The sequence below is a fragment of the Convolutriloba macropyga genome, chromosome 3, assembly GCF_964194025.1.
Source record: "Convolutriloba macropyga chromosome 3, txConMacr16.3, whole genome shotgun sequence".
Taxonomy (NCBI): domain Eukaryota; kingdom Metazoa; phylum Xenacoelomorpha; order Acoela; family Convolutidae; genus Convolutriloba; species Convolutriloba macropyga.
In genome coordinates, this window is record NC_134470.1 from 62502355 (window position 1) to 62528553 (window position 26199).

General features: G+C 35.1%; 1 protein-coding gene across 2 annotated transcripts; it reads left to right on the top strand.

The window, feature by feature from the left end:
• On the top strand, positions 1-25351 carry LOC142337189 (large ribosomal subunit protein bL9m-like). Of its 2 annotated transcripts, XM_075386320.1 has the most exons (3): positions 1-82; positions 13190-13251; positions 24730-25351. In XM_075386320.1, the coding sequence occupies exons 2-3, from the start codon at positions 13207-13209 to the stop codon at positions 25336-25338; spliced, it is 654 nt and encodes a 217-aa protein (XP_075242435.1). In that variant the 5' UTR covers positions 1-82; positions 13190-13206; the 3' UTR covers positions 25339-25351. The 2 variants fall into 2 exon arrangements, with proteins under 2 accessions (XP_075242435.1, XP_075242436.1); XM_075386321.1 differs by lacking the exon at positions 1-82 and having other exon boundaries at positions 13215-13354.
• The last annotated feature ends 848 nt before the right edge of the window (positions 25352-26199 follow it).

Sequence of the window (26199 nt, forward strand, 5' to 3'; positions counted from 1 at the left end):
TTCAGAGTAACCTTTTTCAGATGAATTGTGATCAGAAATGACAGTCGCTCTCAATTCATGCAGTTTAATTTGTTTGCACCAGGTAATTTTTTGTTAGTGCTACTATATGTACGTTATATGAATACAAAGCTGCGGGAGGGCTGCTCATCATGGGAAAAACCCAAGTTTTCGTCCGATCAACAAAGGTTTGTCTTCTTGTCCTGAGACACTGGATGAATTGGTAGGGGCATTCGTAGGAATTCTTCAAGGGCTGTGCAGGCCTCTAAGTATGCGATTCACTAAAACTTACGGAGCCTAAGGTCATGAAATGAAGGGCAGTTGTTGGATTTTAAGACCTCTGCACGCCTAATCGTAAATTACGTGCTCCTACTTTATATTATAAAAGTACAGCAATCCTTGGGACACTCATTTTCCTGATTTTTATAATTGACCCACCAGACGCAAATCCCAAACTAGAGAGCTACGGTTTCGCCGACGACTTTAGGTTAATAGCCATGACAAATATGAATTAAACGCATTCATAGAGCAACTCGAAATTTGGTGTTACAAAAACGCTATGGAAACAAACACAAGCAAATGTAAATTTTTTAACATCAAGGAAACGCTAAAAAATGCTTAAAGTTGATAAAAAATTGTTAAATTAATCAAAAGTTTTCGCAATGACTTGCATCGTCAGGAGTTTAAAACCAGCTGGTTAAGTAAATATTTACAGATAGCATATATACAGCAACGTGTCTTGATTATCTATTTACATTTTCGAATTTTTCTAAAATTTTTTCAGGTTTCAATCTTCAAGTATTTTAAAATGTGAAAAGAACTTTAAAATTTTTAAAATGAGCAATTTCTGTGTGAGTTTTGAATAGGAGATTTTCGTTTTGATCCAAAATATAATATTGCTCGCATGGCAATTCCAAAAATTTTAGGCTGAACATGCATTCTGCACTTAATATTTCAGTGTTTGTTCCCTATTTTTGTACTCGTCCCGCGTATTCAGTTGTGGCTTGTGTCTACTAATGTGTAGAGTATTCTGGTCATAATTTTTTTGATATGATGGCACTGATCATTTCCGTTAGAGCCCCACAGCATTCCACGACATGTTGTCCCACCAGTTAATCGGTTTTTTGATGCTCAGAAATTTTCGTGGCAAAATGTCGACACGTTTGTCCGACATAGGTTGAACTGCATCCGCAACAACTGAGTCCGTTGACCAAATGAGACTTTAGATTGCTATCAAAACCAGATTTCAGGGATGGTAGGAAAGTACTTAGTTTTCGCGTTGTGAATATGGTTTTCAATTCGCACATTTTTTTCCAATTTCCGCTGCAATTGCAGGCTGATATTACCTCGATACTGCAGGAAAAATAATGGTTTAACATCTTTCGCTGGCGATTGTTGTCCCCTCAGTTGTACTTTTTTGCTTCATTTTCTGGAGGTTTTCTTATGATTTTCTGTAAAGCATCGCTGATTATCTTAGAAAACCAATTTTCAGGGTGTTGATTTTTTAGCCAAATATTTTCATTTTTTCAGAGCTTTGTCAAAATTTTGCCATGTGCTACTGCTTCTTAAAACGCGGTGAACAGTCTCTTCTACAATTTTTTTTTTATGTTGAATTGGTGCACAGCTACGGAAATTCAACACAACTCCCGTATCGGTTGGTTTCTTTTACCACACTCAATTAATTTCTTTACATCCATTTACATTGATATTCATGTCTAAAAAGGCTAAATTACCATTTTCGACAGGTTTTTCCATTGTAAATTATGATTTCGCATGAAGGGTGTTTACTTTTCTGAGCAAGGGGTCCGGTTCAGCACTTACCGTCCAAATTGTATCGTCAAAAAATCTTAATAATAGTTGTCTTTCAGTTTCCGGTTCACTATGTAATTTGTTAATCTTCTGGCAATTAGAGCAGCACCACACCATGTCTTTCATTTTCGCCTATTGTTTAGCATCAATATTTTGGCAGTTTGCATGAAACTAATTCTCAACTTTTCACATTCCACTCTTTTTCCTCTATAGGTGACTCTACGGTTGCATTCAGGGCAGGTCTCAAGATCATTTTTTGGGATCTTATTGATGATCTCTTCTGTTGACTTGATCTGATTTTCGAATGAATTCATCCAAATGTTAGCCTAAGTTCCTGCAAGTGATGCTCGCATTGCTAAGCCATAAAGCTTATAAAGGGAATTATAAGCACATGTTTAAACAAAATCAAATTTGAATTCACCCTTTTGCAAAAAGACTGAGGCCAAATGATCAAATCTAGTCTGACCCTGAGTGAAATTGGCGATAGGCGTGTATAAAAAGCTACCAGGGAATCTTTCATCTCAAACGTAACGTATCGTTCATCTGTTAATGAACAAATAAACTGCAATCATACACAGGATACATTGTGCCTATCATTACGTATTGCTCGTAGGCAAGGCTCCTCATTAAAACAACCTTGTGAAATTTGAAAGAATGCAAATAATGATGTCATGGTGAATTCTTCCCTCCATCCACGGATACAAAGAAAGACTAAAAATACTTAAATTACTACTTCTTAGTCTCTATGTGGAGATGAACGAACTGCTACTCTTTTTATCACTAGTAAATTCCAACCATGAGGTTCCAATTCCGTTTGAAAAAACATGCCACAACAACAAGACGATATAGTCGAGGAGAATGAAAATTGAAACAAAACCGACTGTTAATATCTAACGAAAACTACTTCCTTCAAACAAAATTCTTATATAACATCTTCTAATTTTCTGTGTTTTAACTTGTATTGATTGTGTTTTTTGTATAGCTTTCATTTGCATTATTTGCAATGCAATTATAAAAAATTTTCTGTTTAGTTTCGAGTTGATTTCAGTCCAGCGATATTTTTTTTCTAATTTTTTCCAGGCATATTCAATATCAGCTTGACCGAGAATTGATCTCAAGAGTTGTCTAGCTACTCTGATGTGGAAGTTTTGCAGTCAAAATTTCCAAGAATGCGTTGCCTACACTTGGCAATTGCAATGCGACTGCAACAACTGCATAAACAACCGGACGACGTTCTAATTGACTGCAAGGGAGAAATCCCCTCAGCATATTAGTGTATGTTCCGATCATCAACTGCAGCTTCGAAGATAGTTGTTTTTTAAGCACTTTTTCTTTTTCAGCTCATGGGCCAGCCCCCCTTATCATGCGAATACAAACGGACAATTTTATATAGCTCTGGCGGTCTATAAAAATGGCGAAGAAAAATGAAAACTTATCAATTCAACAAATATAACACATCCTGTATGAAAACCAGCTGTTCTGTTAAACTTCACTATAATTAGGATAATGTTTGGATTGGTTATTTGTTTGGTCGGTAGGTCGTCTGTGTGTAAAAATTTAAACAGATCGATTCGAAACTCACCTGAGTCGTTGTGGGATTCAAGTATCAGCAAAATATATTTAACAAAGGCAGGAAAAATGCTCCTCACTTTAGTGCGGCGATATTCTAGAGATCATACAATACTTTTAACCTGGGGGCATTTTTTTCTTATTTACCCTTTAGCTTTTTTTTCTAGAAAAAGAACAGAAAAATTTACCAAAATTTTGCCTCCTGCGTTATAGCTTTGGTTAAAAATGTAGAATCTATCCTCACTGAACTGGTGGAGCTGTTTTGTCTTTGTCAAACATGCTTTAGTTTAGTTGATACACCTTGGCAAAGATAGCAGTGCTCTCTCAAATTTTGCTAATTAAATTTCTTTCTCTTTGTGATCCGAAGAGTACCAGCTAGTTCTTTTTCAACAATCAGCTAGTTCTTTTATTACAATCAGCTAAAACTTTCTCAAGACTGAACTGTTATTCCGTCAGCTGAGTAATGTGGTTGACCCTTTAATATTATTGTGTTCATAGTTCTAAAGCTGGAGTCCTTTTTCATTCACTTCTTTTCAGTTTTCAGAGTAACTTTTTTTCAGATGAATTGTGATCAGAAATGACAGTCGCTCTCAATTCATGCAGTTTAATTTGTTTGAACCAGGTAATTTTTTATAAGTGCTACTATATGTACGTTATATGAATACAATGCTGCGGGAGGGCGAGCTCATCATGGGAAAAACCCAAGTTTTGGTCCGATCAACAAACCAGCTTGTTAAGTAAATATTTACAGATAGCATATATACAGCAACGTGTCTTGATTATCTATTTACATTTTCGAATTTTTCTAAAGTTTTTTCAGGTTTCAATCTTCAAGTTTTTTAAAATGTTAAAAGAACTTTAAAATTTTTAAAATGAGCATTTTCTAAGTGAGTTTTGAATAGGAGATTTTCGTTTTGATCCAAAATCTAACGTTGCTCGCATGGCAATTCAAAAATTTTTAGGCTGAACACTCATTCTGCACTTAATATTTCAGTGTTTGTTCCCTACTTTTGTACTCGTCCCGCGTTTTCAGTTGTGGCTTGTGTCTACTAATGTGTAGAGTTTCTCTGGTCATAATTTTTTTGATATGATGGCACTGATCATTTCCGTTAGAGCCCCACAGCATTCCACGACATGTTGTCCCACCAGTGAATCGGTTTTTTGATGCTCAGAAATTTTCGTGGCAAAGTGTCGACACGTTTGTCCGACATAGGTTGAACTGCATCCGCAACAACTGAGTCCGTTGACCAAATGAGACTTTAGATTGCTATCAAAACTCAAAACCAGATTTCAGGGATGGTAGGAAAGTACTTAGTTTTCGCGTTGTGAATATGGTTTTCAATTCGCACATTTTTTCCAATTTTCGCTGCAATTGCAGGCTGATATTACCTCGATACTGCAGGAAAAGAAATGGTTTAACATCTTTCGCTGGCGATTGTTGTCCCCTCAGTTGTACTTCGTTACCTTCATTTTCTGGAGGTTTTCTTATGGTTTTCTGTAAAGCATCGCTGATTATCTTAGAAGTCCAATTTTCAGTGTGTTGACTTTTTAGCCAAATATTTTCATTTTTTTCAGAGCTTTGTCAAAATTTTGCCATGTGCTATTGCTTCTTGAAACGCGGTGAACAGTCCCTTCTAAAATATTCTTTTTATGTTGGATTGGCGCACAGCTACGGAAATTCAACACAACTCCCGTATCGGTTGTTTTCTTTTACCACACGCAATTAATTTCTTTACATCCATTTACATTGATGTTCATGTCTAAAAAGGCTAAATTACCATTTTCGTCAGGTTTTTCCCTTGTGAATTATGATTTCGTATGAAGGGTGTTTACTTTTCTGAGCAAGGGGTCCGGTTCAGCACTTACCGTCCAAATTGTATCGTCAAAAAATCTTAATAATAGTTGTCTTTCAGTTTCCGGTTCACTATCTAATTTGTTAATCTTCTAGCAATTAGAGCAGCACCACACCATGTCTTTCATTTTCGCCTATTGTTTAGCATCAATATTTTGGCAGTTTGCATGAAACTAATTCTCAACTTTTCACATTCCACTCTTTTTCCTCTATAGGTGACTCTACGGTTGCATTCAGGGCAGGCCTCAAGATCATTTTGGGATCTTATTGATGATCTCTTTTGTGGACTTTATCTAATTTTCAATTGGTTCATCTAAATGTTAGCCAGAGTTCCTGCAAGTGATGCTCGCGTTGCTAAGCCATAGAGCTTATAAAGGTAAAAATAAGCACATGTTTAAACAAGATCAAATTTGAATTCACCCGTTTGCAAAAAGACTTAGGCCAAATGGTCACATCTAGTCTGACCTGGAGTGAAATTTGCGATAGGCGTGTATAAAAGCTACCAGGGCAATCTTTCATCTCAAACGTAAGGTATCGTCCATCTGTTAACGAACAAATAAACTGCAATCATACACAGGATACATTGTGCCTATCATTACGTATTGCTCGTGGACAAGTCTCCTCAACAAAACAAACCTTGTGAAATTTGAAAGAATGCAAGTAATAATGTCATGGTGGATTCTTCCCTCCATCCACGGATACAAAGAAAGACAAAAATGTTTAAATTACTACTTCTTAGTCTCTATGTGGAGATGTACGACCTGCTACTCTTTTTATCACTAGTAAATTCCAACCATGAGGTACCAATTCCATTTGAAAAAGCATGCCACGGCAGCAGGACGATATAGTCGAGGAGAATGGAAATTGAAACAAAACCGACTGTTAATGTCTAACGAAAACTACTTCCTTCGAACAAAATTCTTTTATAACATCTGCTGATTTTCTGTGTTTTAGTTTGTATTGATTGTGTTTTTTGTATAGCTTTCATTTGCATCATTTGCAAGGCAATAATTTTTCGTTTAGTTTCGAGTTGACTTCAGTCCAGCGATTTTTTTTTCTAATTTTTTCCAGGCATATTCAATCTCAGCTTGACCGGGACTTGATCTCAAGAGTTGTCTAGCTACTCTGATGTGGAAGTTTGGCAGTGAAAAATTCTAAGAGTGCGTTGCCTACATTTGGCGGTTGCATTGCGACTGCAACAACTGCATAAACAACCTGACGACGTTCTAATTGACTGCAAGGTAGAAATCCCCTCAGCATATTAGTGTAAATTCCGATCAACAACTGCAGCTTCGAAGATAGTTGTTTTTTTTCAGCACTTTTTCTTTTTCAGCTCATGGGTCAGCTCCCCTGATCATGCGAATACAAACGGACAATTTTATATAGCTCTGGCGGTCTATAAAAATGACGCAGAAAATAGAAAACTATAGCAGCCGCCCGTGCGCAATTTGTATTATCTTTTGTAATTCAGCGTGGTACTTGTTTAAAATACAAGGATTGAAGTTTAATTAATAAGTTGATAAAAGCAGAAGAGAATGGTTTCAAATGAATGAAGATCTAATTGAGTGATTAACTCTGAAGGTAGGTTTATTATTCAATGAATGAGTTTTATCCTCAGTTTACACGTACCCAATATCGGTTCTATCACCGTGGTAAATTAACCAAGTAAATACTGATATGTCACAATTGTTAGTATTGCTCGAAGCCCGAGCTTTGTCTATTTCTGTCGACACCTATCAAGATTGTGTCAGTCATTAATCAAGTAATAAATTAAAATATAAACTAAATCTTTCACATTGAAACCCAAGGTTTTTAGTACACCCTTTTTTCACATACGTGTGACACTCACACTGCCCCCTTCTCAATACGAATAGAGTGTGCAACTCACTCACATAAAATCAAACAAATTTTACAGCTCTTGATGAATGAACGTTTTAAAATACAAAGTTTGTACTTTTCATATGAAAAGTTTAGGTATCAGTTTTTGTCATTCATGACATTCTCTGCCTCGTCCAGCCCTAAATTGTTGTACGGTTCTCGCGCCCCATCGTTCATCAGTATTTGGTATGCTCGATTAATGGTCTTGAACACACCAGCATCAGGGTGCGTCAACAAGCTCATTTTGTGGTAGTGTTTTTTGATCTGATCTTTTGAAGCAGAACTTTTTACCAACAAAATCTACAATGTCGCAGGCCGATTCAATACATTTTTATTCCAAATCTTGAATAAACACTTTTCTGTGGCCTTCGTTTTGGATTTCTCGTTCTTCAAAGAATGCTTTTGTCTATCAATTATAGTGTCTTTCCTTCGGCACTCACTCGCCAAGTACTGGTTATAGTTTTCCAACTGCTGAAGCTCTGACCTCAATTGGTCATTCTCTTTCTCCATTTTCTCCATGGCTTCGCTCTTTTTATCAGTATTGACTTTTAGATCGGCCAACTCCCGCTTAAGTAAGTCGATTGACTGCTCTTGTTCGGCGTTTCTAGCTGCCACCGCCTTTAGGTTATCTCCTAGCGCCTCACATTCGGCGCTCAGTTATCCCAATGCTTCTCTTGTTGTCTCTTTGGCTTTGTCGCAATGTTTGTCTAGTTTTTGTCGAAGCTCGACAAGATCCTTTTGGAGTAAAGAGTTTCACTTCATTCTGCGGAGCTCGGGACCGAATATTGGCGTGTGCCAAAAGTTCTAGTGTAGACACCTTCCGAGTCCGTGACAGACAAGATTCCACTCGGTACACTCCTGGGTAAATCTCCGAAATAACTTTCCACAACTCTGGCATAAAGTACACATATTCACCAATTTGTGGGGTCTCACTGCCTGCTATGTTTAAAAGAAACCATTTTTGCTTCTAAAGTTTCTCAATATTTTCAGTCTTGATCTCAAGACTTTTCCCCTTTTTTTAATGGTCTTGACCTCAAGACAACTCTTTTTCATTTTTTTTTTGGTCTTGAACTCAAGACAAGTCATTTTCATGTTTTTTCGTCCTGAGCTCAAGACAAGTCATTTTCATTCATTTTTTTGGTCCTGAACTCAAGACAAATCATTTTAATTTTTTTGGGTCTTGAACTCAAGACAACTCATTTTCATTTTTTTGGGTCTTGAACTCAAGACAACTCATTTTAATTTTTTTGGTCTTGAACTCAAGACAATTCATTTTTATTTTTTTTTCGTCCTGAACTCAAGACAAGTCATTTTCATTCATTTTTTTGGTTCTGAACTCAAAACAAATCATTTTCATTTTTTTGGGTCTTGAACTCAAGACAACTCATTTTCTTTTTTTTGGGTCTTGAACTCAAGACAACTCATTTTCATTTTTTTTACACAACCAACTCTTTCAAAGACTCTTTCTCTTCAATCATTTTCTTTTGTTCTCGGCGCTCATTAATTAATTTGAGTAGTTGATTATACGTACGTGTTCCCGTTACAGGGTCGAGATTCCGCAACAGTTGTTGCCAGGAGGCTCCATTAGTGACTAATCCTAAATAGATGAACAATTTAGGAAAACTTTTCACAACTTGGAATATGAGTTAGACTGTTAAGACTGACACAGCAATGTCCTTAGCTTTTAACCAAACGTATAAGCTTTCAGTTTTTAAGTTACGAAAAATTGTTATTTCATTTGTTAGAAAAAATTGTTTTTGGAACTGAGCGTTCCAATGAATAAAATTTTCATTACTGTATTTTCCATCCAAATCTTGGAATGCTTCCCGACTGATAATTTTTTTACTAGTATGGCGAATTGATCGTGCAGTTTGACTCTGTTTTACTTCTGATATGGAGAAAAGGCTGCGATGCAGATTTTCATCACTTACCTTTAAGTTATTATTCATCGACCACTGATATATCTCACGATTGAATTTCTTCAGCGTTTCTCCATATTGTTGAAAACTGCCGTCTTCTAATTTCACAACATTTGGGTACAGTGGGTTGCATGCAGCGATTGTATAATTATGATTCAAAATTTTAGTAATAGGGTCCATATATCTAATAGAAGAAAAATTCTGACCCTCTACTAACACAGGAACTTCTTCTGTGCAAAAAGGAAGTTTAGTTATTGTTGCTACCATCTTTGCACATTTATGAACATATAACACAGATCCTGCTCTTTCAACGTGAGTTCCTTTCTCGAAGAGCGTTACCGATGGACTAACAATGTTTTTTGATATTTCTATCATAGTTTGAATTTTTAGTCGTTGAATCTCGCATTGGAGCGTTCTAATTTTCTTAAAAAATTTTCTCTCTCCTTGAGAAGTTTAAAATTCAATGTGTCAACAACGTTTGAAAGAAACATTTCCATGGTTATTTTAAGATTACCAGTTTTCAGTTCTGAACTTTCCTCTGAGTAAAAAACAACTGGAATTCCGGTTGTTTCCACCTGCTGTCCACACAAACTAATTCCTCTAAGATTTTCCTCTAAGATTTTTAATGCAAAATCTTCATATTTGTTTTTGTGTAATATTTTTCCGCTGATAAAGGTGGTCTTGTGGTTACCAAAAATTTTTACAGGGTCCTCCTTATTAAAAGGTTTGATCGTCTGACATGTTTGCTCACCTTGATTTTCAAAAAAATAGTTTACTAAATCGTCTTCAAAATAAGTGGTTTTGATAAAAAACAGTTTTCGAGAAACCTAGGGGATCCTTAAAGCTTAAGAGGTTTCTTTGCATCAGCTTTCCCCAAATTGTTCCGATGTAAAGTTTTGCATTGATCATCACATTTCCAATAAGTTTTACTCCTGTAGTTGAAACCCACTCTACAGGCTCAGCATACATAGCACCTTCACGATTATTTTTTTTTCATGAAGCTCTGGCCATGCTCCTCGGCATAAGTAGTTTCACTTGCTCGTTGTAAAATCTTTTCCGTTACTGAATTGTTGACTTTAAAGGTTTTATCTCCAAAACCTGGTAAAGCAAAGTTTTTGTTTTGCCAAATGCTCCTACAGGTTCCTTCGTTTAATGGATATATGGATTTTAGGAGTCTTGAGTTTTTGGTTATAATGACAACATCGTCATATACATTGCTCTTTTTAAGTGCAGACACAGTATATGCCGCTTCATACATGCAAAATCTTAATTTTATCTCGGGCTGAACCTCAGCATATATCAAACTACCTTCTTCTATTGTTTTCGATACTCGAATTTTGTTATCACAGTTTGTACTGTGATCCAAAGAATATATTTTTGTTGATACGATATTGTCAAAATCATAGCCGTATAATTTAATACAAAGTGAAGGAGAAGCAAAAATGGCTAGCAATGCCAGATACAAACATAGTGATATTCCATCACACGATGCTCCAGACGTCTTTCTTTTTGATTCCATTATTTTTTTCTGGATTTTCCTGAAACAAAAACATCATCAGTTTCCTGGCTGCTAAAGTACTCCTCATCTTGCTCAGTAAAGTAATTTTTAATCTATCAGGCACCGATTTTAATCGACTGCTAGACCTTGTAACCATTTTTGGTGCCTTGGTATTACTATTAATCTTTTCTTCAGTTTTTGTTTTACTACTAGATTCCTGTTGATTTTTTTCTGGTTTCGGAAGTTTTGTTTCCGCTGGTTTTTTTTTTCAGTGTACTCGGTAGCTTTTGATGAAGTTGCACCTCCTCCCTCGGGAACATTTTGTGCCTTCTCTTGCCATTTAGAGGTTTCTTGTTCTGATTCTTTAGCTTCATTCTCAGACGTTTCATTTGTAACATTTAGTTAATCGTTAGCATCCTCAGCTTCGGATTGATTTTCTGTGCTTAGATTGCTTTCACTGTCTGATGATGATTCTATTTCAATTATATCGCCATCGTCTGAGCTGTTCAAATCGCTATTCTTCTGCTTCTTACTGGTTGTTTTTCGTTTCGCCTGAGGCTCAGGCGTGAACGATTTTTCTCGTGTTTTATATTTCTTCAGTCGGTCAAAATGGACCTTGATAGGTTTTCTCGTCTTTTTATCTTCTACCTTGAAATTCAAATCGTTTATAATTTCAACAATTATGTATGGTCCTCTATAGAAAGAAGTAAATTTTCTTGTTTCTCCTTTTTTAACCGTTGGGTTGAAAACTATCACTTCTTCGCCAACTTTATAGCTCGGCCCATACTTACTGCGATTATAATACGACTTCTGGCGTTCTTGTTTGACATCCATTTACTCTCGCATCAACTGGTGCGTTTCCTGTAGTTTCTGTTTCATCGTGAAAACATAGTCACTTGGTGTTGCATATATTGTGGTCTGTGGTGTGCTATAGATGCAGTCTATAGGTAGCGACAGTGGAAAACCCAGTACCACAAACGCTGGGCTCTATCGTGTTACACTATGATTTAATGATTGGTATGCCATCATCGCTAAAGGTAGAAAATTAGTCCACTCGTGTTGGTATTGTCCTATATAATTGGAGAGGCATTCTTCTATTGTTCGATTTGTTCGTTCAATCATCGCATTCCCTTGTGGGTGGTAGGATGTGGTTGATGTCCTCTGAATTCCTAGTTCACTGCAAAGACTACGAAACAATTTAGACATAAAGTTTGACCCTTGGTCACTGTGTAGATTGACTGGACAGCCGAATCTTACTATCCAGTGTTCAACAAACGCTTTTGCCACAGTTTTTGGCTCTTGATTGGGTAACGCTACGGCTTCGTACCACTTTCTGAATTGATCACCGATAAGCAAAAGTACTTGTTTCCCTGAGACTCGGGAAGTGGACCCATGATATCAAGAGATACATGCAAAAATGGATGACTAGGTTTCCATTTTTGAGTGAATGCCGATGTTTCTGTTTAGTGCCTTTCCTTTTTAGGCAAACGTCACAGCTTTCTATCCAGTTTCTTACGTCCCTTCTCATGTCGCCACTATAGCAGCCGCCCGTGCGCAATATGTATTATCTTTTGTAATTGAGCGTGGTACTTGTTTAAAATACAAGGATTGAAGTTTAATTAATAAGTTGATAAAAGCAGAAGAGAATGGTTTCAAATAAATGAAGATCTAATTGAGTGATTAACTCTGAAGGTAGGTTTATTATTCAATGAATGAGTTTTATCCTCAGTTTACCCGTACCCAATATCGGTTCTATCACCGTGGTAAATTAACCAAGTAAATACTGATATGTCACAATTGTTAGTATTGCTCGAAGCCCGAGCTTTGTCTATTTCTGTCGACACCTATCAAGATTGTGTCAGTCATTAATCAAGTAATAAATTAAAATATAAACTAAAGCTTTGACCTTGAAACCCAAGGTTTTTAGTACACCCTTTTTTTACATACGTGTGACACTCACAAAACTTGTGACACTCAAATTTAACAAATATAACGGATCCTGTAAGAAAACCAGCTGTTCTGTTAAACTTCACTAAAATTAAGATAATGTTTGGATTGGTTATTTATTTGGTCGGTAGGTCGTCTGTGTGAAAATTTAAACAGATCGAATCGAAACTCACCCGAGTCGTTGTGAGATTCAAGTATCAGCAAAATATATTTAACAAAGGCAAGAAAATTGCTCCCCAGTTCAGTGCGGCGCTATTCTAGAGATCATACAATACTTTTAACCTGGGGGCATTTTTTTCGTATTTACCTTTAAGGTTTTTTTCTAGAAAAAGAATTGAGAAAAATTTACCAAAATTTTGCCTCCTGCGTTATAGCTTTGGTTAAAAATGTAGAATCTATCCCCACTGAACTGGTGGAGCTGTTTTGTCTTCGTCAAATATGCTTTAGTTTAGTTCATACACATTGGCAAAGATAGCAGTGCTCTCTCAATTTTTGCTAATTAGATTTCTTTCTCTTTGTGATCAGAAGAGTACCAGCTAGTTCTTTTTCAACAATCAGCTAGTTCTTTTATTACAATCAGCTAAAACTTTTTCAAGACTGAACTGTTATTCCGTCAGCTGAGTAATGTGGCTGACCCTTTAATATTTCTGTGTTCATAGTTGGAAAGCTAGAGTCCTTTTTCATTCACTTCTTTTCAGTTTTCAGAGTAACCTTTTTCAGATGAATTGTGATCAGAAATGACAGTCGCTCTCAATTCATGCAGTTTAATTTGTTTGCACCAGGTAATTTTTTGTTAGTGCTACTATATGTACGTTATATGAATACAAAGCTGCGGGAGGGCTGCTCATCATGGGAAAAACCCAAGTTTTCGTCCGATCAACAAAGGTTTGTCTTCTTGTCCTGAGACACTGGATGAATTGGTAGGGGCATTGGTAGGAATTCTTCAAGTGCTGTGCTGGCCTCTAAGTATGCGATTCACTAAAACTTACGGAGCCTAAATTCATGATATATAGGGCAATTGTTGGATTTTAAGACCTCTGCACACCTAATCGTAAATTACGTGCTCCTACTTTATATTATAAAAGTACATGCATCCGGGAGTATCGGATCAAGAACTAGCCTCAATTGGAAAGGCGCTTTTCAGCATTCAAGTTAATCTTTTCAGGCGCGTGAGGGTAGGTGGCATAACTTAATGGGGGCAAACAGAAACAAGCATAAAATTTAGCGATGAATCTGCATAACGAAAAGGCTGAAAATCATAGATCAGGATTATTGGTGCACTCTTTTTTTCTAAAAAGAAATAAGAATTGTAATATACTTTGAAATAAAATATTTCTGTGGGTGGGGATTGATGAGGATATTGAAAATTGCTTAAAACTCATGAAACTTTATAATAATATATAATTATCTTCGATTTTACACGAAAACAAAAAAAGAGGTTCCCTTATAAAAAAGGATTGAAGAGACAGTAAACGGTAAAGTTTTTTTGCGTTTTGCGAGCTCTTGTATCGTTTTCTTAGTGCCCATTTAATGCTTTTAGTTTTTAACAATATTAGATGTTTTAGTTTTTTAACAAGTTTTTTCGGGATAAGATGTTGATGTTATTGAAGGTCATCCAGTTCTGGGTTCAGTTTTTGGTTCTAATAAAAGTTGCAACGATTTTCTGAAAAAATCCAATGAACTACTCTAACATGCTTGAGAAGCGCGCCAAACATAGTAAGGTGTCCCCTCAGAATGTGTACAAATCATTTACAAACGGACTGCAAGATAAAATGACTTTAATTGTCAGGACTACTCCAAACTTGGACAGACTGCTGTGGGAAGCCGAAAAAAGAATTGATAGAATTCTTATACCTTCAATTTTGAACCATCCCTCTTACAATGACAGATATCGGAAGCTTTTCTCTCTTCCGGTTCAAGCGGTGGCCTAAGCATTCTTGTTCCTGAAAACAGTGCAAACGAATATGAAAGATCTATTCGTATTTGTGAGCCGTTACAGAATCATAACGCTATAGATGCAGAGTTTCATTAGAAATTAATCCTTCAGAATATCAGAAAAGAAAAACACGAACAAGCTCGAGCAAAAACGTGGGCAAAGATCTCATCAATGAAAAAGGCATATTCTGTAGATTTGGCTATGCAAAAAGGAGCATCATGCTGGCTAAACGCACTTCCATTGAAAAGATATCATTTTGATTTAATCAATGGAGAGTTGGTGGAATTGGATGGAGAGAGATGGAATTTTGAATTAATCAATGGAGAGTTGGATGGAGAGAGATGGAATTGCTCTTAGATATGGATGATCCCGTAAAACTGCCATCAACATGCGCATGTGGCGAAAATTTTAATAGAGCGCATGCTCTTTATTGTCCAAAAGGTGGCTATACGCACTTAAGACACAATGACATCCCTGACTCTTTTGCCAACCTGCTCAATGAGGTCGGCAATGATGTCAAAGTAGAGCCCTGTCTTCAGACTTTGCAAGGGGAACCGCAAATACAACTACCACTCATGATGACGACGCTCGAATATATATCAAAGCCAATGGCTTCTCTGCTTCACGTTTCAGCAGAACGTTTTTTGATGAAGATGTTTTATCCGTATGCGAAGAGTTGCCCAAAGAGCATACCGGATTCCTACAAATATCACGAGTCCATCAAGAAGCTGAAATAAGAGCAAAGGATGATCGAAGTCGAGAAAGCCTTCATCTGTCCGTTAATCTTTTCATGTACTGGATGATCTGGTCCGTCAGCAGCAAAAGCCATACAGAGATCTGCTTCCAGGATCAGCGATTAAAAAGAAGGTTCATATTCGGACCTAATCACGTATATAAAGACAAAAATAAGTTTCACTCTTTTGCGTAGCTGCATACTCTGCCTCCGTGGCGCACGGCCCATGCGCCGGCGCAATGTAGTAGAAGTTTTAATAGGAACCATTTTAAAGGAAGGGAGGCTGTTGTCCTAAATGTTTTATGACTACCATATCTATTTTGATTATAATTCTGATGCTTTAATTTTCTTTACTACTGTCAGGATTCATAAATTTCATAAATACACATAGGAGTTGACTTGCTGCTCCCGAGTTGACCGACTACCCCTTTATTGGAGGGGCTTTCTCTTAATTGACCTTTTCTTTAAACAAGATTTTTTTGATTTAAGCGAAACAGAAAAGCTTTATAGGACATGGGAATCGAAAAGTTAAACAGACGATCAATTTTTATCAAATAAGAAAAGACTTAATTTTTCTTTTTCTTTGAAAGCATGAAGTATTTATTGCCTTACAAATTTTTTCTCTAATTTCGTTTGCCAGCAGCTCTGCCCAAAACAGCGATTGAGATACTCATTTGTATACGAAAGCTAAACATCAAATTTTCAAGAGAAAAAGGAAAACAAAAAAATTCAGTGCTTCTTTTAGATTGTTTCTCTGGTTTCTTGAGCAAACTATTTTGCGTAAAAATTAGCGCCTCTATATGAGATACTATTTGAATGGAAAAAGAGTGGGAAATTTATGTTAACTTTTTTAGTTAGGAAAGGAATATCGAAAGTTTTTTATTTTGAATAGCCGCCCTCAGTCTTAGTTAACGTCTCTAGTTTTGGCATTACTAGTCCCCTGCAGCCTCTCATTAAGCAACTGTGGTATGCATAACTACCAAATGGAATCAAAATAGATTGCACTCTACAATTGTTTTTGAAGAACAATCATTTTTATCATTGTTTTTCTGTTCCTTCAATCCCAATCGTTATTATGGGAATCAATGGCAGCTATTTTCCAGCAATCTGCCGAGTAGGTTTTTTTACAGAATATCTTTTTTCCTTTCAATTCTCCAGGCACCTACGTTAAACCTCAAACCCAGATTTTATTTGAAAATTGATCCGGTTGAAATGTCAGAATTGACCATATATGGGATATTTTAGACTAGAACATAAAACAATGTGGTGAGAAAGAAGGAAAGTTTATTCTTTTTAAAATCGAAATTGTTGATCATTCTGATGCTTCAAGTGACTATAGAATTTTTTTCCATCAGTTTTCAGCTGACTACCCGTTTCAGACCCCATGGAACGTTAAAAAACGTGAAAAGATTGCCACTAATATTTCGCTTTAAATATAAAAATGGAACTCAAATCACAATTTAAAAAATATGAAATAATTTTTGTTCTTGTGAAGATTTGCTCGAATTGATGATCTTCATGGTATTTTTTCAACATTGTAGGCATTCTCTATTTTATATATTATTATGACAGAAAATAAGAGAATTGTTTTTATTAAAAGACATTTAAAAACAAAACAACAGGACACACACCACCAGTGGAAAGAAACCGTTTTTTAACCCTAGTCCATGCAAAAATTGTCGTTAAGCCTTGTGCTGCTCAAATGTCTTTATGACGAGTTGCAGTCTCCTTTAAGGGGATTTCTACAGGAGGCTTTTATAATTTCACTAAGAATAAGTTTTCCATTGAGGTAAAAAAATATTTTTCTGTATAGCTGCGGCATACTTGTGTAAATAAGGTGCATCAGTTTTTAAGGGTTCTTTAAAACTATAGGTAGCGCATTTGTTCATATATGGAGAATTTTATAGGAAAACAGAGAAAACTCTTAATTTGAGAAAGAAAACAACGAAGACCATCATCTTTTCGAACGTTTCAACTGTCCTCTCAACTTATGCTTGCTTGAATTGAAGAAGTAAATTCTCCAGTTGGCTAAAAATTGATCGAATCTTTGAAATAGATAATCCATCTGAGGTAAATATTATACGAAGAAAAGTTCCTCTCTTAACAAAAAATGTAAACTATTTTTTTGTTTGGTTTGAACTGTTCAAAATTATAAATGGCTTGTAATCGGTACAAATCAAATGGAAGTAACTTTAAACAGGTGATGTAGAAAAATTCAGACAATCAATAACTAATTTTTGATTGTAGCTTAATATTCGGTAACATTGTTTCAGAAATATTTTCATATGGATCGTTATTGTAACTGTTTGGCAGGTATTGCATCAGCAGGGCGTATTTTTAATCCGATAAAAATTAGTTCAAAAAATGTTTATTTGCAATCTAGCGTGTAAACTGTTCGCTTTCTATTTTGAAGATAGCTGTCTTTTTAAAAAGAATTTTTTCTCCTCCGATTGCTACCGTTGATCTTCGTTTTTCTGTGGAGCTGCTTATTGTTTAAAATAACAGAATTGTTCTATTAAGAGACATTTAAAAACATAATAACGGAACACAGACCACCAGTGGAAAGAAACCGTTTTTCAACCTGAATTCATGCAAAAATTGTTAATGCTTTTGCTGCTCAAATGTCTTTTTGACGAGTTGCAGTCTCATTTAAGGGGATTTTTACAGGAGGCTTTTATAATTTCACTAAGAATAAGTTTTCCATTGAGGTAAAAAATATTTTTCTGTATAGCTGCGGCATACTTGTGTAAATAAGGTGCATCAGTTGTTTAAGGGTTCTATAAAACTATAAGTAGCGCATTTGTTCATATATGGAGAATTTTTTATAGGAAGACAGAGAAAACTCTTAATTTGAGAAAGAAAACAACGAAGACCATCATCTTTTCGAACGTTTCAACTGTCCTCTCAACTTATGCTTGCTTGAATTGAAGAAGTAAATTCTCCAGTTGGCTAAAAATTGATCGAATCTTTGAAATAGATAATCCATCTGAGGTAAATATTATACTAAGAAAAGTTCCTCTCTTAACAAAAAATGTAAACTATTTTTTTGTTTGGTTTGAACTGTTCAAAATTATAAATGGCTTGTAATCGGTACAAATCAAATGGAAGTAACTTTAAACAGGTGATGTAGAAAAATTCAGACAATCAATAACTAATTTTTGATTGTAGCCTAATATTCGGTAACATTGTTTCAGAAATATTTTCATATGGATCGTTATTGTAACTGTTTGGCAGTTATTGCATCAGCAGGGCGTATTTTTAATCCGATAAAAATTAGTTCAAAAAATGTTTATTTGCAATCTAGCGTGTAAACTGTTCGCTTTCTATTTTGAAGATAGCTGTCTTTTTAAAAAGAATTTTTTCTCCTCCGATTGCTACCGTTGATCTTCGTTTTTCTGTGGAGCTGCTTATTGTTTAAAAAAACAGAATTCTTTTATTAAGAGACATTTAAAAACATAATAACGGAACACAGACCACCAGTGGAAAGAAACTGTTTTTCAACCTGAATTCATGCAAAAATTGTTAATGCTTTGGCTGCTCAAATGTCTTTATGACGAGTTGCAGTCTCATTTAAGGGGATTTCTACAGGAGGCTTTTATAATTTCACTAAGAATAAGTTTTCCATTGAGGTAAAAAAATATTTTTCTGTATAGCTGCGGCATACTTGTGTAAATAAGGTGCATCAGTTGTTTAAGGGTTCTATAAAACTATAAGTAGCGCATTTGTTCATATATGGAGAATTTTTTATAGGAAGACAGAGAAAACTCTTAATTTGAGGAAGAAAACGAAGACCATCATCTTTTCAAACATTTCAACTGTCCTCTCAACTTATGCTTGCTTGGCTTGAAGATGTACATTCTACAGTTGGCTAAAATTTGATCGAATCATCGGAATACATAATCCATCTGAGGTCAATTTTATACTAAGAAAAGTTCATTTCTTAACAAAAAATGTAATTTTTTTTGTTTGGTTTGAACTGTTCAAAATTAGAAATTGCTTGTACAAATCGGTACAAATCAAATTAAAGTAATTTTAAACAGGTTATATAGAAAAATTGACACAGTAACTAATTTTTGATGGTAGCTTAATATTCGGTGACATTGTTTCAGAAATTTTTTCATATGGATCGTGATTGTAACTGTTTGGCAGGTATTTCATCAGCAGGGCGTATTTTCAATCCGATAAAATTTAGTTCAGAAAATGTTTATTGGCAATCTAGTGTGTAAACTGTTCGCTTTCTATTATGGAGATAGCTGTCTCTTTAAAAAGAATTTTTTCTCAACCGATTGCTCCCGTTTTTATGAGGAGCTGCTTATTGTTTAAAAAAGAGTAGAATTTGAATTTGATTTAATATCTGTTCAAATCAAATGAAAATGAGTTTTTTTAGTTTTCATAATAAAAAAAGATATAACCATGGTTGCTTCGAACGGTTGCTTTAATTTGAGTTTTGCAAAAATGATAATCAAGAGAGCTCTTCCCTTCAGAACAATAAAAAATTTTAATCGTATTTATACAAATTTTACACAAACTTCAAACGTAAGCACGAGCCGTCTTGTTTCATTTTCTGTTGAGTTTCGCAACCGTTCGAGAGTCGTAGTTTTTCAATTAACCTGGCACATGCATTCAAGCTCTGTTAAATTGAAATCGAACAAGTTGCTAACACAAAATATGTAAACTAGAAAAAAGACGGAAAATTAGAACTAAAAAATCAGGCTGCATTTGAACATAAACGTTTCAAATTACTTTTTACCGCATAAACGTGTCCAAGGCTATTTGTACACAAGTTGCTAGAAATTAATAAGACCAGAGCTTAAATTTGAGATAATGGATTGGACTACTTTTACTATAAGTTTGCGTTTTCAGCCTTTTATATTCAGTCTAAAAAGGAACTATAAATTGACAACGCTGGTGGAATACTTTTTTACAAAGAATTTGAAGGAAAGGAGACGAAAGCGTTTTTCAAACTTGCTCAAGAATTTTACTTGGATGGCCATCTTGTCAGGTCAAAGAGCTCTACGAATATTGACTCTGTCTTAAGTCAACTGAATATTTTGACTGCTATCTTTTAAATGTGATTTTTTTAATAGCCGCCCTCATCTTCTCAGCCGGCTATTATAGCGCTCCTATTTTTTACAATTCAAAGAATTTGAATTGTATTGGTGCGCTGTCTTTTTACAATCCAAGAATTGGATTGTATTGGTGCTCTGTCTTTTTACAATTCAAAGAATTTGAATTGTATTGGGGCGCTGTCTTTTTTTTAAGATCTGTTCACACATTTTCATGATTTTTGAAGTCAAATTGGAGTGGTGATTTGGGTCACGCCGACACAGGAAGTGGAGCGAAAAACCGAGTGGTTTAGCGGCGTGAAATTTTTTCGCTCTAAATTTAAAGTAGAGTGAGAAAACGGCGTTTGAACAAAAATTCGCGTTCTCGCTAGTGGTTTTTTGTTCACATGCGGCAATTCCACCTTGATTTTTACTGTTTTTTCAATTTTTTGGATCGGATTTTTTTCTAAATGGTTTTCCCAATCCATTCATAGTCCGTTCTAGCTCTAGTTTTTTTGTTTAGTCAATGAAAATTCTTTGAATTGTACGCCAGGACTTGACCTGCTGTTTTTTTTATTTTTGTAAGATATTTTCACACCTGTTTTCATGACTTTGAGCTTTCAAAACGGGATAAACCGGTAAAGCTCAGCGGGCATCAAGTTTCATTAGAGGCCTTTAGCCGCGTTTGGTAGTCCCTCAAATACTCAGAGTGGTGAACCGACTGGGAAGGCCGTAATTCGAGGTTAAAAGGTCATTTTTGGGAGTTTTTGAGCCTAAAATAATGAAATTTTTAGCACTTTTTCGTCATTTTTTGGATTTTTTGTTAGACCAATCTGCAATTGAGGTTTATTAAAGTTGATAAAGGTCCTTTGCAAGACGTAATTGCTTTTTACGGCCACTTTAAGAGCTATATCTATTGCTACTCCAAACATAAACACGGTAATTTTTACTAATTTTTTCAAATTGTTTGAAAATTTTTGTCATTTTTTGAGTTGTTTCAGGGTTTGATGTCCAAAAACTTCTTCTGGGGTTTAATAATAGGTTATTGCATAGTTTCTAGTGGTAATGAAGTGGTTTTAAACATCTGAACTTTGCGAATTTTACCAAATTTTTTTTTATCAAACTTGGTTTTTTTTTCAAACTTTCTGACATTTATTGTCATTATTCAAGTTTTCCAGCCCCAGGGGACAAGAAGCTTCATCTAGGGTTTGCTAACTGTTTACTGAAAATGTTTTTTGGCCATGTAATGGTGTTCAACATTTTAATATCTTTTACTAAAGTTTTGATAAAGTTGCATTTTTTTTTAAATTTTTGAATTTTTTTTTGAGTGGCCAGGGAACCTCCTATAGGGTTTGCTAGTATGTTCCTACATAGTTTCTAGGGGCAATAAAATAGTTTTAAATTTTTTAATATTGCAAATGTAAGGAATTTTTAAATAAAGCTTGCAATTTAAATTTTTGGATTGTGTTCAAATTTTTCCATTTTTTGTCATTCTCTGAGTTTAACTATCTTTACTGGCAAACGAAACTTTTTAGATGTTGTAGACGGTATACAAAACAGAACTCCAGAGTAATAAATGTTTTTACTTTTTTATAGCCCTATTTCTAGAAATTTTCTTTAAATTTTCACTTAGTTTCTTGATGCATTTGTCATATTTGTCCAGTTTATCTACTTTTAGTGGCAGGTTTTTGATTGAGTTAATAAGTATTTTGAATTGAGTCATATATGGGTCTCAGTTCAAAAGCTTCAAGGGTTTTAGCAATGATCGTTTTTTGTTAGTTTCATTCTTTTAGTTTCTCAACTTTTGAGATTTTGTCTTGTTGGCTGGGATTGTTCAATTGATCTGCTGGTCAGGTTCTTTAGGTCTGTATTTCATTCAATTACTTAAATTGTATTTCAGGACTTGTCCTGCTATGTTTTTTTTTAAGATCTGTTCACACATTTTCATGATTTTTGAAGTCAAATTGGAGTAGTGATTTTGGTCACGCCGAAACAGGCAATGGAGCGAAAAAGCGAGTGGTTTTGCGGCGTGAATTTTTTTTGCTCTAATTTTAAAGTAGAGTGAGAAAACGGTGTTTGAACAAAAATTCGGTTTCTCGGTAGTGGTTTTTGTTCACGTGCGGCAATTTCACTCTGATTTTTCCTGTTTTTTCGATTTTTTGGATCGGGTTTTTTTCTAACTGGTTTTCCCAATCCATTCACAGCTCATTCTAGGCCTAGTTGTTTGTTTGAATTAATTTTTCATTTCTCGCTAGGGTTTTTTTTTGTTCACATGCGGCATTTTGAGATTGATTTTCTTGTTTTTTTTTCTTAGTTTTTTTGTTCTGATTTTTTTAAAATGGTTTTCTGAATTCACTCATAGTCCATTCTAGGTCTAGTTTTTTTTTCTGTAGTCAATGAATATTCTTTGAATTGTACGTCAGGACTTATCCTGCTATGATTTTTACTTCGTCGAGTAAAAAAATTGTTTCACTTTTACCTCATTTTGCAGCTTTTTCAACATTTTGCGTGATATCTTCTTGACTTCTCTAGGCTAGTTTCTCTCTTCTCTCATTCTGCTAAAAGTGGTTTTGAACATCAGTTGCTCAGCAAAGCAATTCAAAATGAACAGAGTTAGTATAAAAAATTGAAATCAGAAGTAGAAACGGGATAAACCCATAAAGCCCAATTTTAGATGCCCGCTATTTGAACGTCGTTCCTATAAGTCTTAGTTTCCATCTCTAATACTTATTGGTATTGATAGTAGCCCCTGTAGCCTCTCTCTAAGAAACAGAAGTACGTTATGTTCAACTACGAAATGCCATCAAAATAAATCGGACTTAAAAAAATGTTTTTGTACAAAAATCTTCTATTTCAACATCTTCTATTCTTTCAATCCCAATCATGCTTATTGGAATCAACTATTTTCCGGCAATCTGGCGGGTATGTTTTCAATGATCGGTAGCCGAGAAAGGTGAATAAGGAAAAGTGGTTGATATCAATTTTAACTTAAGTGAATTGATTCGAAACATTTGCCAATAAAACTAACAGTCACATTGTTATTAAATTGCTAGAAGGAAAACTTGCGAGTCTTGTTAATTTTTGGTCAAGTGAATTTTTTCGTACAATTTTTATTTGCTCTCGAACGAAGTTTGAAACATTTTTGTAAACGTGGTGGTCTTTTTTTATGCAAAATTTTTGCTTGACCGTTTTGACACGTTGCTCTTATTCAACTCAGTTCAGTCCTAAAAGTGGTGGCAGTTCAGTTCTAAAAGCCAAATGAAAAGAGCCGAAATTGGTGTAATTTTTTAACTTACTTTGTGTAAGTTTATTAGTGGTTGTGTAGTATATAGTGACCTCTAATGACACCATTTGAAACACACTAGTAAAAATAGATACACCCACCCCAGTAATACAGGCTGCAATAGGTTCGAACTGGCATTAGTCATTCAAGAGCAATGCTTCTTAGTCGGTTGTTTTTATATAGGTGTAGCGTAACCTAGCGTACACCTTATATAGGTGTAGCGTAACCTCGGTTGCATCATTGAATATACTCCTATGAAATATATGCTTCGTATTGAATGACAAAAAGGTAAACAAATAGGTTTTTAGTACAGTTTGTTAACGGTAAAAGATCATAAACACTGCAAGGCTTGCTTTTTCTTCGGGAAGCAAAACAAAAATTGTCTATTAATGATCTGGTTTTTCATGAATTTCAAAACAAACTTTTTCATTCATTGAAAGGTTTTCAATTTTTTAAACTTTAAAGAAGGAAATTATTCTGATATTTTTAAAAGCATTTTGCAGTTTTTCGGAACTCAAAAAGTGGCCCGACTGCTTTAAAAAACAAGAAAGAAAAACTTATCTATGTGCCCGCAGAAAATATTAAAAGCCAAAATTGATTGTTTAAACAGCAGGCTCGTATAACCCCCATATTATGGAGGTTGTTAGCCCCCATAGCGATTGGGCGGTGAAATTGAGCTGTAGAATAGGATATCCGTCATCTATTGAGCATTTGCACATCGCAATGAAAACAAAATTAGGGATCAATAACATTTTATGTATGTTTTGCGCCGACGTTTTTTTTCAGATTTTTACACAGCATATTTAGTATTTAGCGAATCGTTTTTTTTCCACCATGATCCATTATCTAAACGTAGGTTTGAATCTATCAGATATCTCAGAAACGTATTTCTGGAGTTTGCAAGTATTTGTTTTAAATGCCTCAGCGAATTTGTGAAATTTGAAAAAAAATATTTAAGAACTTCAAACCAATATCTCCTCGAGAAATCAAAGAAGTGAGAATGTGTCTCCAACGAGCGATCCCCTTTTTTTCAAGGACTTTCCACTGATACCAGTTTTATATCTCTCAAAGGACAGATTAACAAAATTGACTCTGCGAAGAAAGTCTGGGACTGGTATAAAATCCCTAATCCCCAAATAAATGAAGAGGCTTAGAACGAAAAATGCCACAAATTTATATAGGCGATGAGGGCGAGGCAGCAATATTCGTAATGAGGTAAATTGTCGAAAAAAGTTTGACAAAAATTTGTTTGTTGATTTGCAGATTTGGAGGCGCCAGATGTCGTGGCTATTGAAGAGAAGATACCCACCTCCAGTGCCAGTTAGTGGGAAGGCAGTGGTTCTTGATCCAGAACACTTTGTTTACGATGTAGTTAAATGTACACACGATAGAAAGAGACCGGACATTGAAACTATTTTCATTAAAGACATGCCAGGCTATGCTTATGCGGGGGAAATGCGTTTTGTGGACCGCGATGAGTTCAGAAAGAAGCTCTTGCCGCATAAGCTCGCTGTTTATGCATCTGAATTTAATAGGAAATGGTATGAAGTGGACACGAACTACGTCAATGGTATATTTTTGAAGAATGGCGCAACAAGCACAATATTGGATATTATGAATTTTTTGAAGCAAACTTTGGTAATTAATGTTGAGTATCTTCCAGAGATAGAAGAAAGAGTGTTAATCAATTCTCAGTTCATTTCTTTGATGCTAAAGTTGAAGTATAAATTGATTGTTAATTCAAATGCTATCAAAATAAATAACGAATTTGGTGGATTTGCCCAGCCTGGGGAATACGTTGTGGATGTTTTGCTGAATGGATCACACTCTGTTCCCTTGAATATTAAGATAGTTGATAAAATTGTTAATTGACTCATCCTGTTCATGTCGTTTTCAGAAAATCTAATTATTCTGTTTTCTTAGTCAATTTAATAGGTACCAGTTTTTTGAAAGTGATTTTCTTGACAGAGATGACTCTTGGGTTGTTTCCCAAATTCATCCACCTATGTTTTTTTCAAATTTTTTCGATCTTTTTTTGTTTTACGTAAGTCATGACTTTCGTGCGTTTAGTTTCTGGCTCCCCTCACTCAATGTTGTTACTGAATCGAATTTGAGTAATTGCTAGCTGTGATTAATTATAAGCTAAAAAATAATTTAGTTTAGCAGCAGAATTAACTAAATCTGCACACCAAATTGAACACTTCTTGACACTTAGAAAGACTTCTGTAACACGGAGACTTGTAAGCTAAAAAAGACTTTAGATTAGCGGCAGAATTAAATTTAGTTTTAGAATTAACTAAAACTCGGTTTTAGAATTCGGTTTAGATTTTATCATTCAATTGCAAATATACGACACCTGAATTAAAAATAACTTGAAATTCAGTTTTTTCCAAAAAGGGAACTTGAGATAATATTCTACGCCCATTTTCTATTTAATTTTCGTTAACTATTTAATAGCCGCACAGCGATAGCTGGGGCTATTATTGGCCTTCTCTTGGTTTTTACAATTCAAAGAATTTGAATTGTAGTGGGGCGCTGTCTTTTTTTTTATTATCTGTTCACACATTTTCATATTTGAAGTCAAATTGGAGTGGTGATTTTGATCACGCCGAAACAGGAAATGGAGCGAAAAAGCGAGTGGTTTTGCGGCGTGAATTTTTTTGTGCTCTAATTTTAAAGTAGAGTGAGAAAACGGTGTTTGAACAAAAATTCGATTTCTCGGTAGTGTTTTTT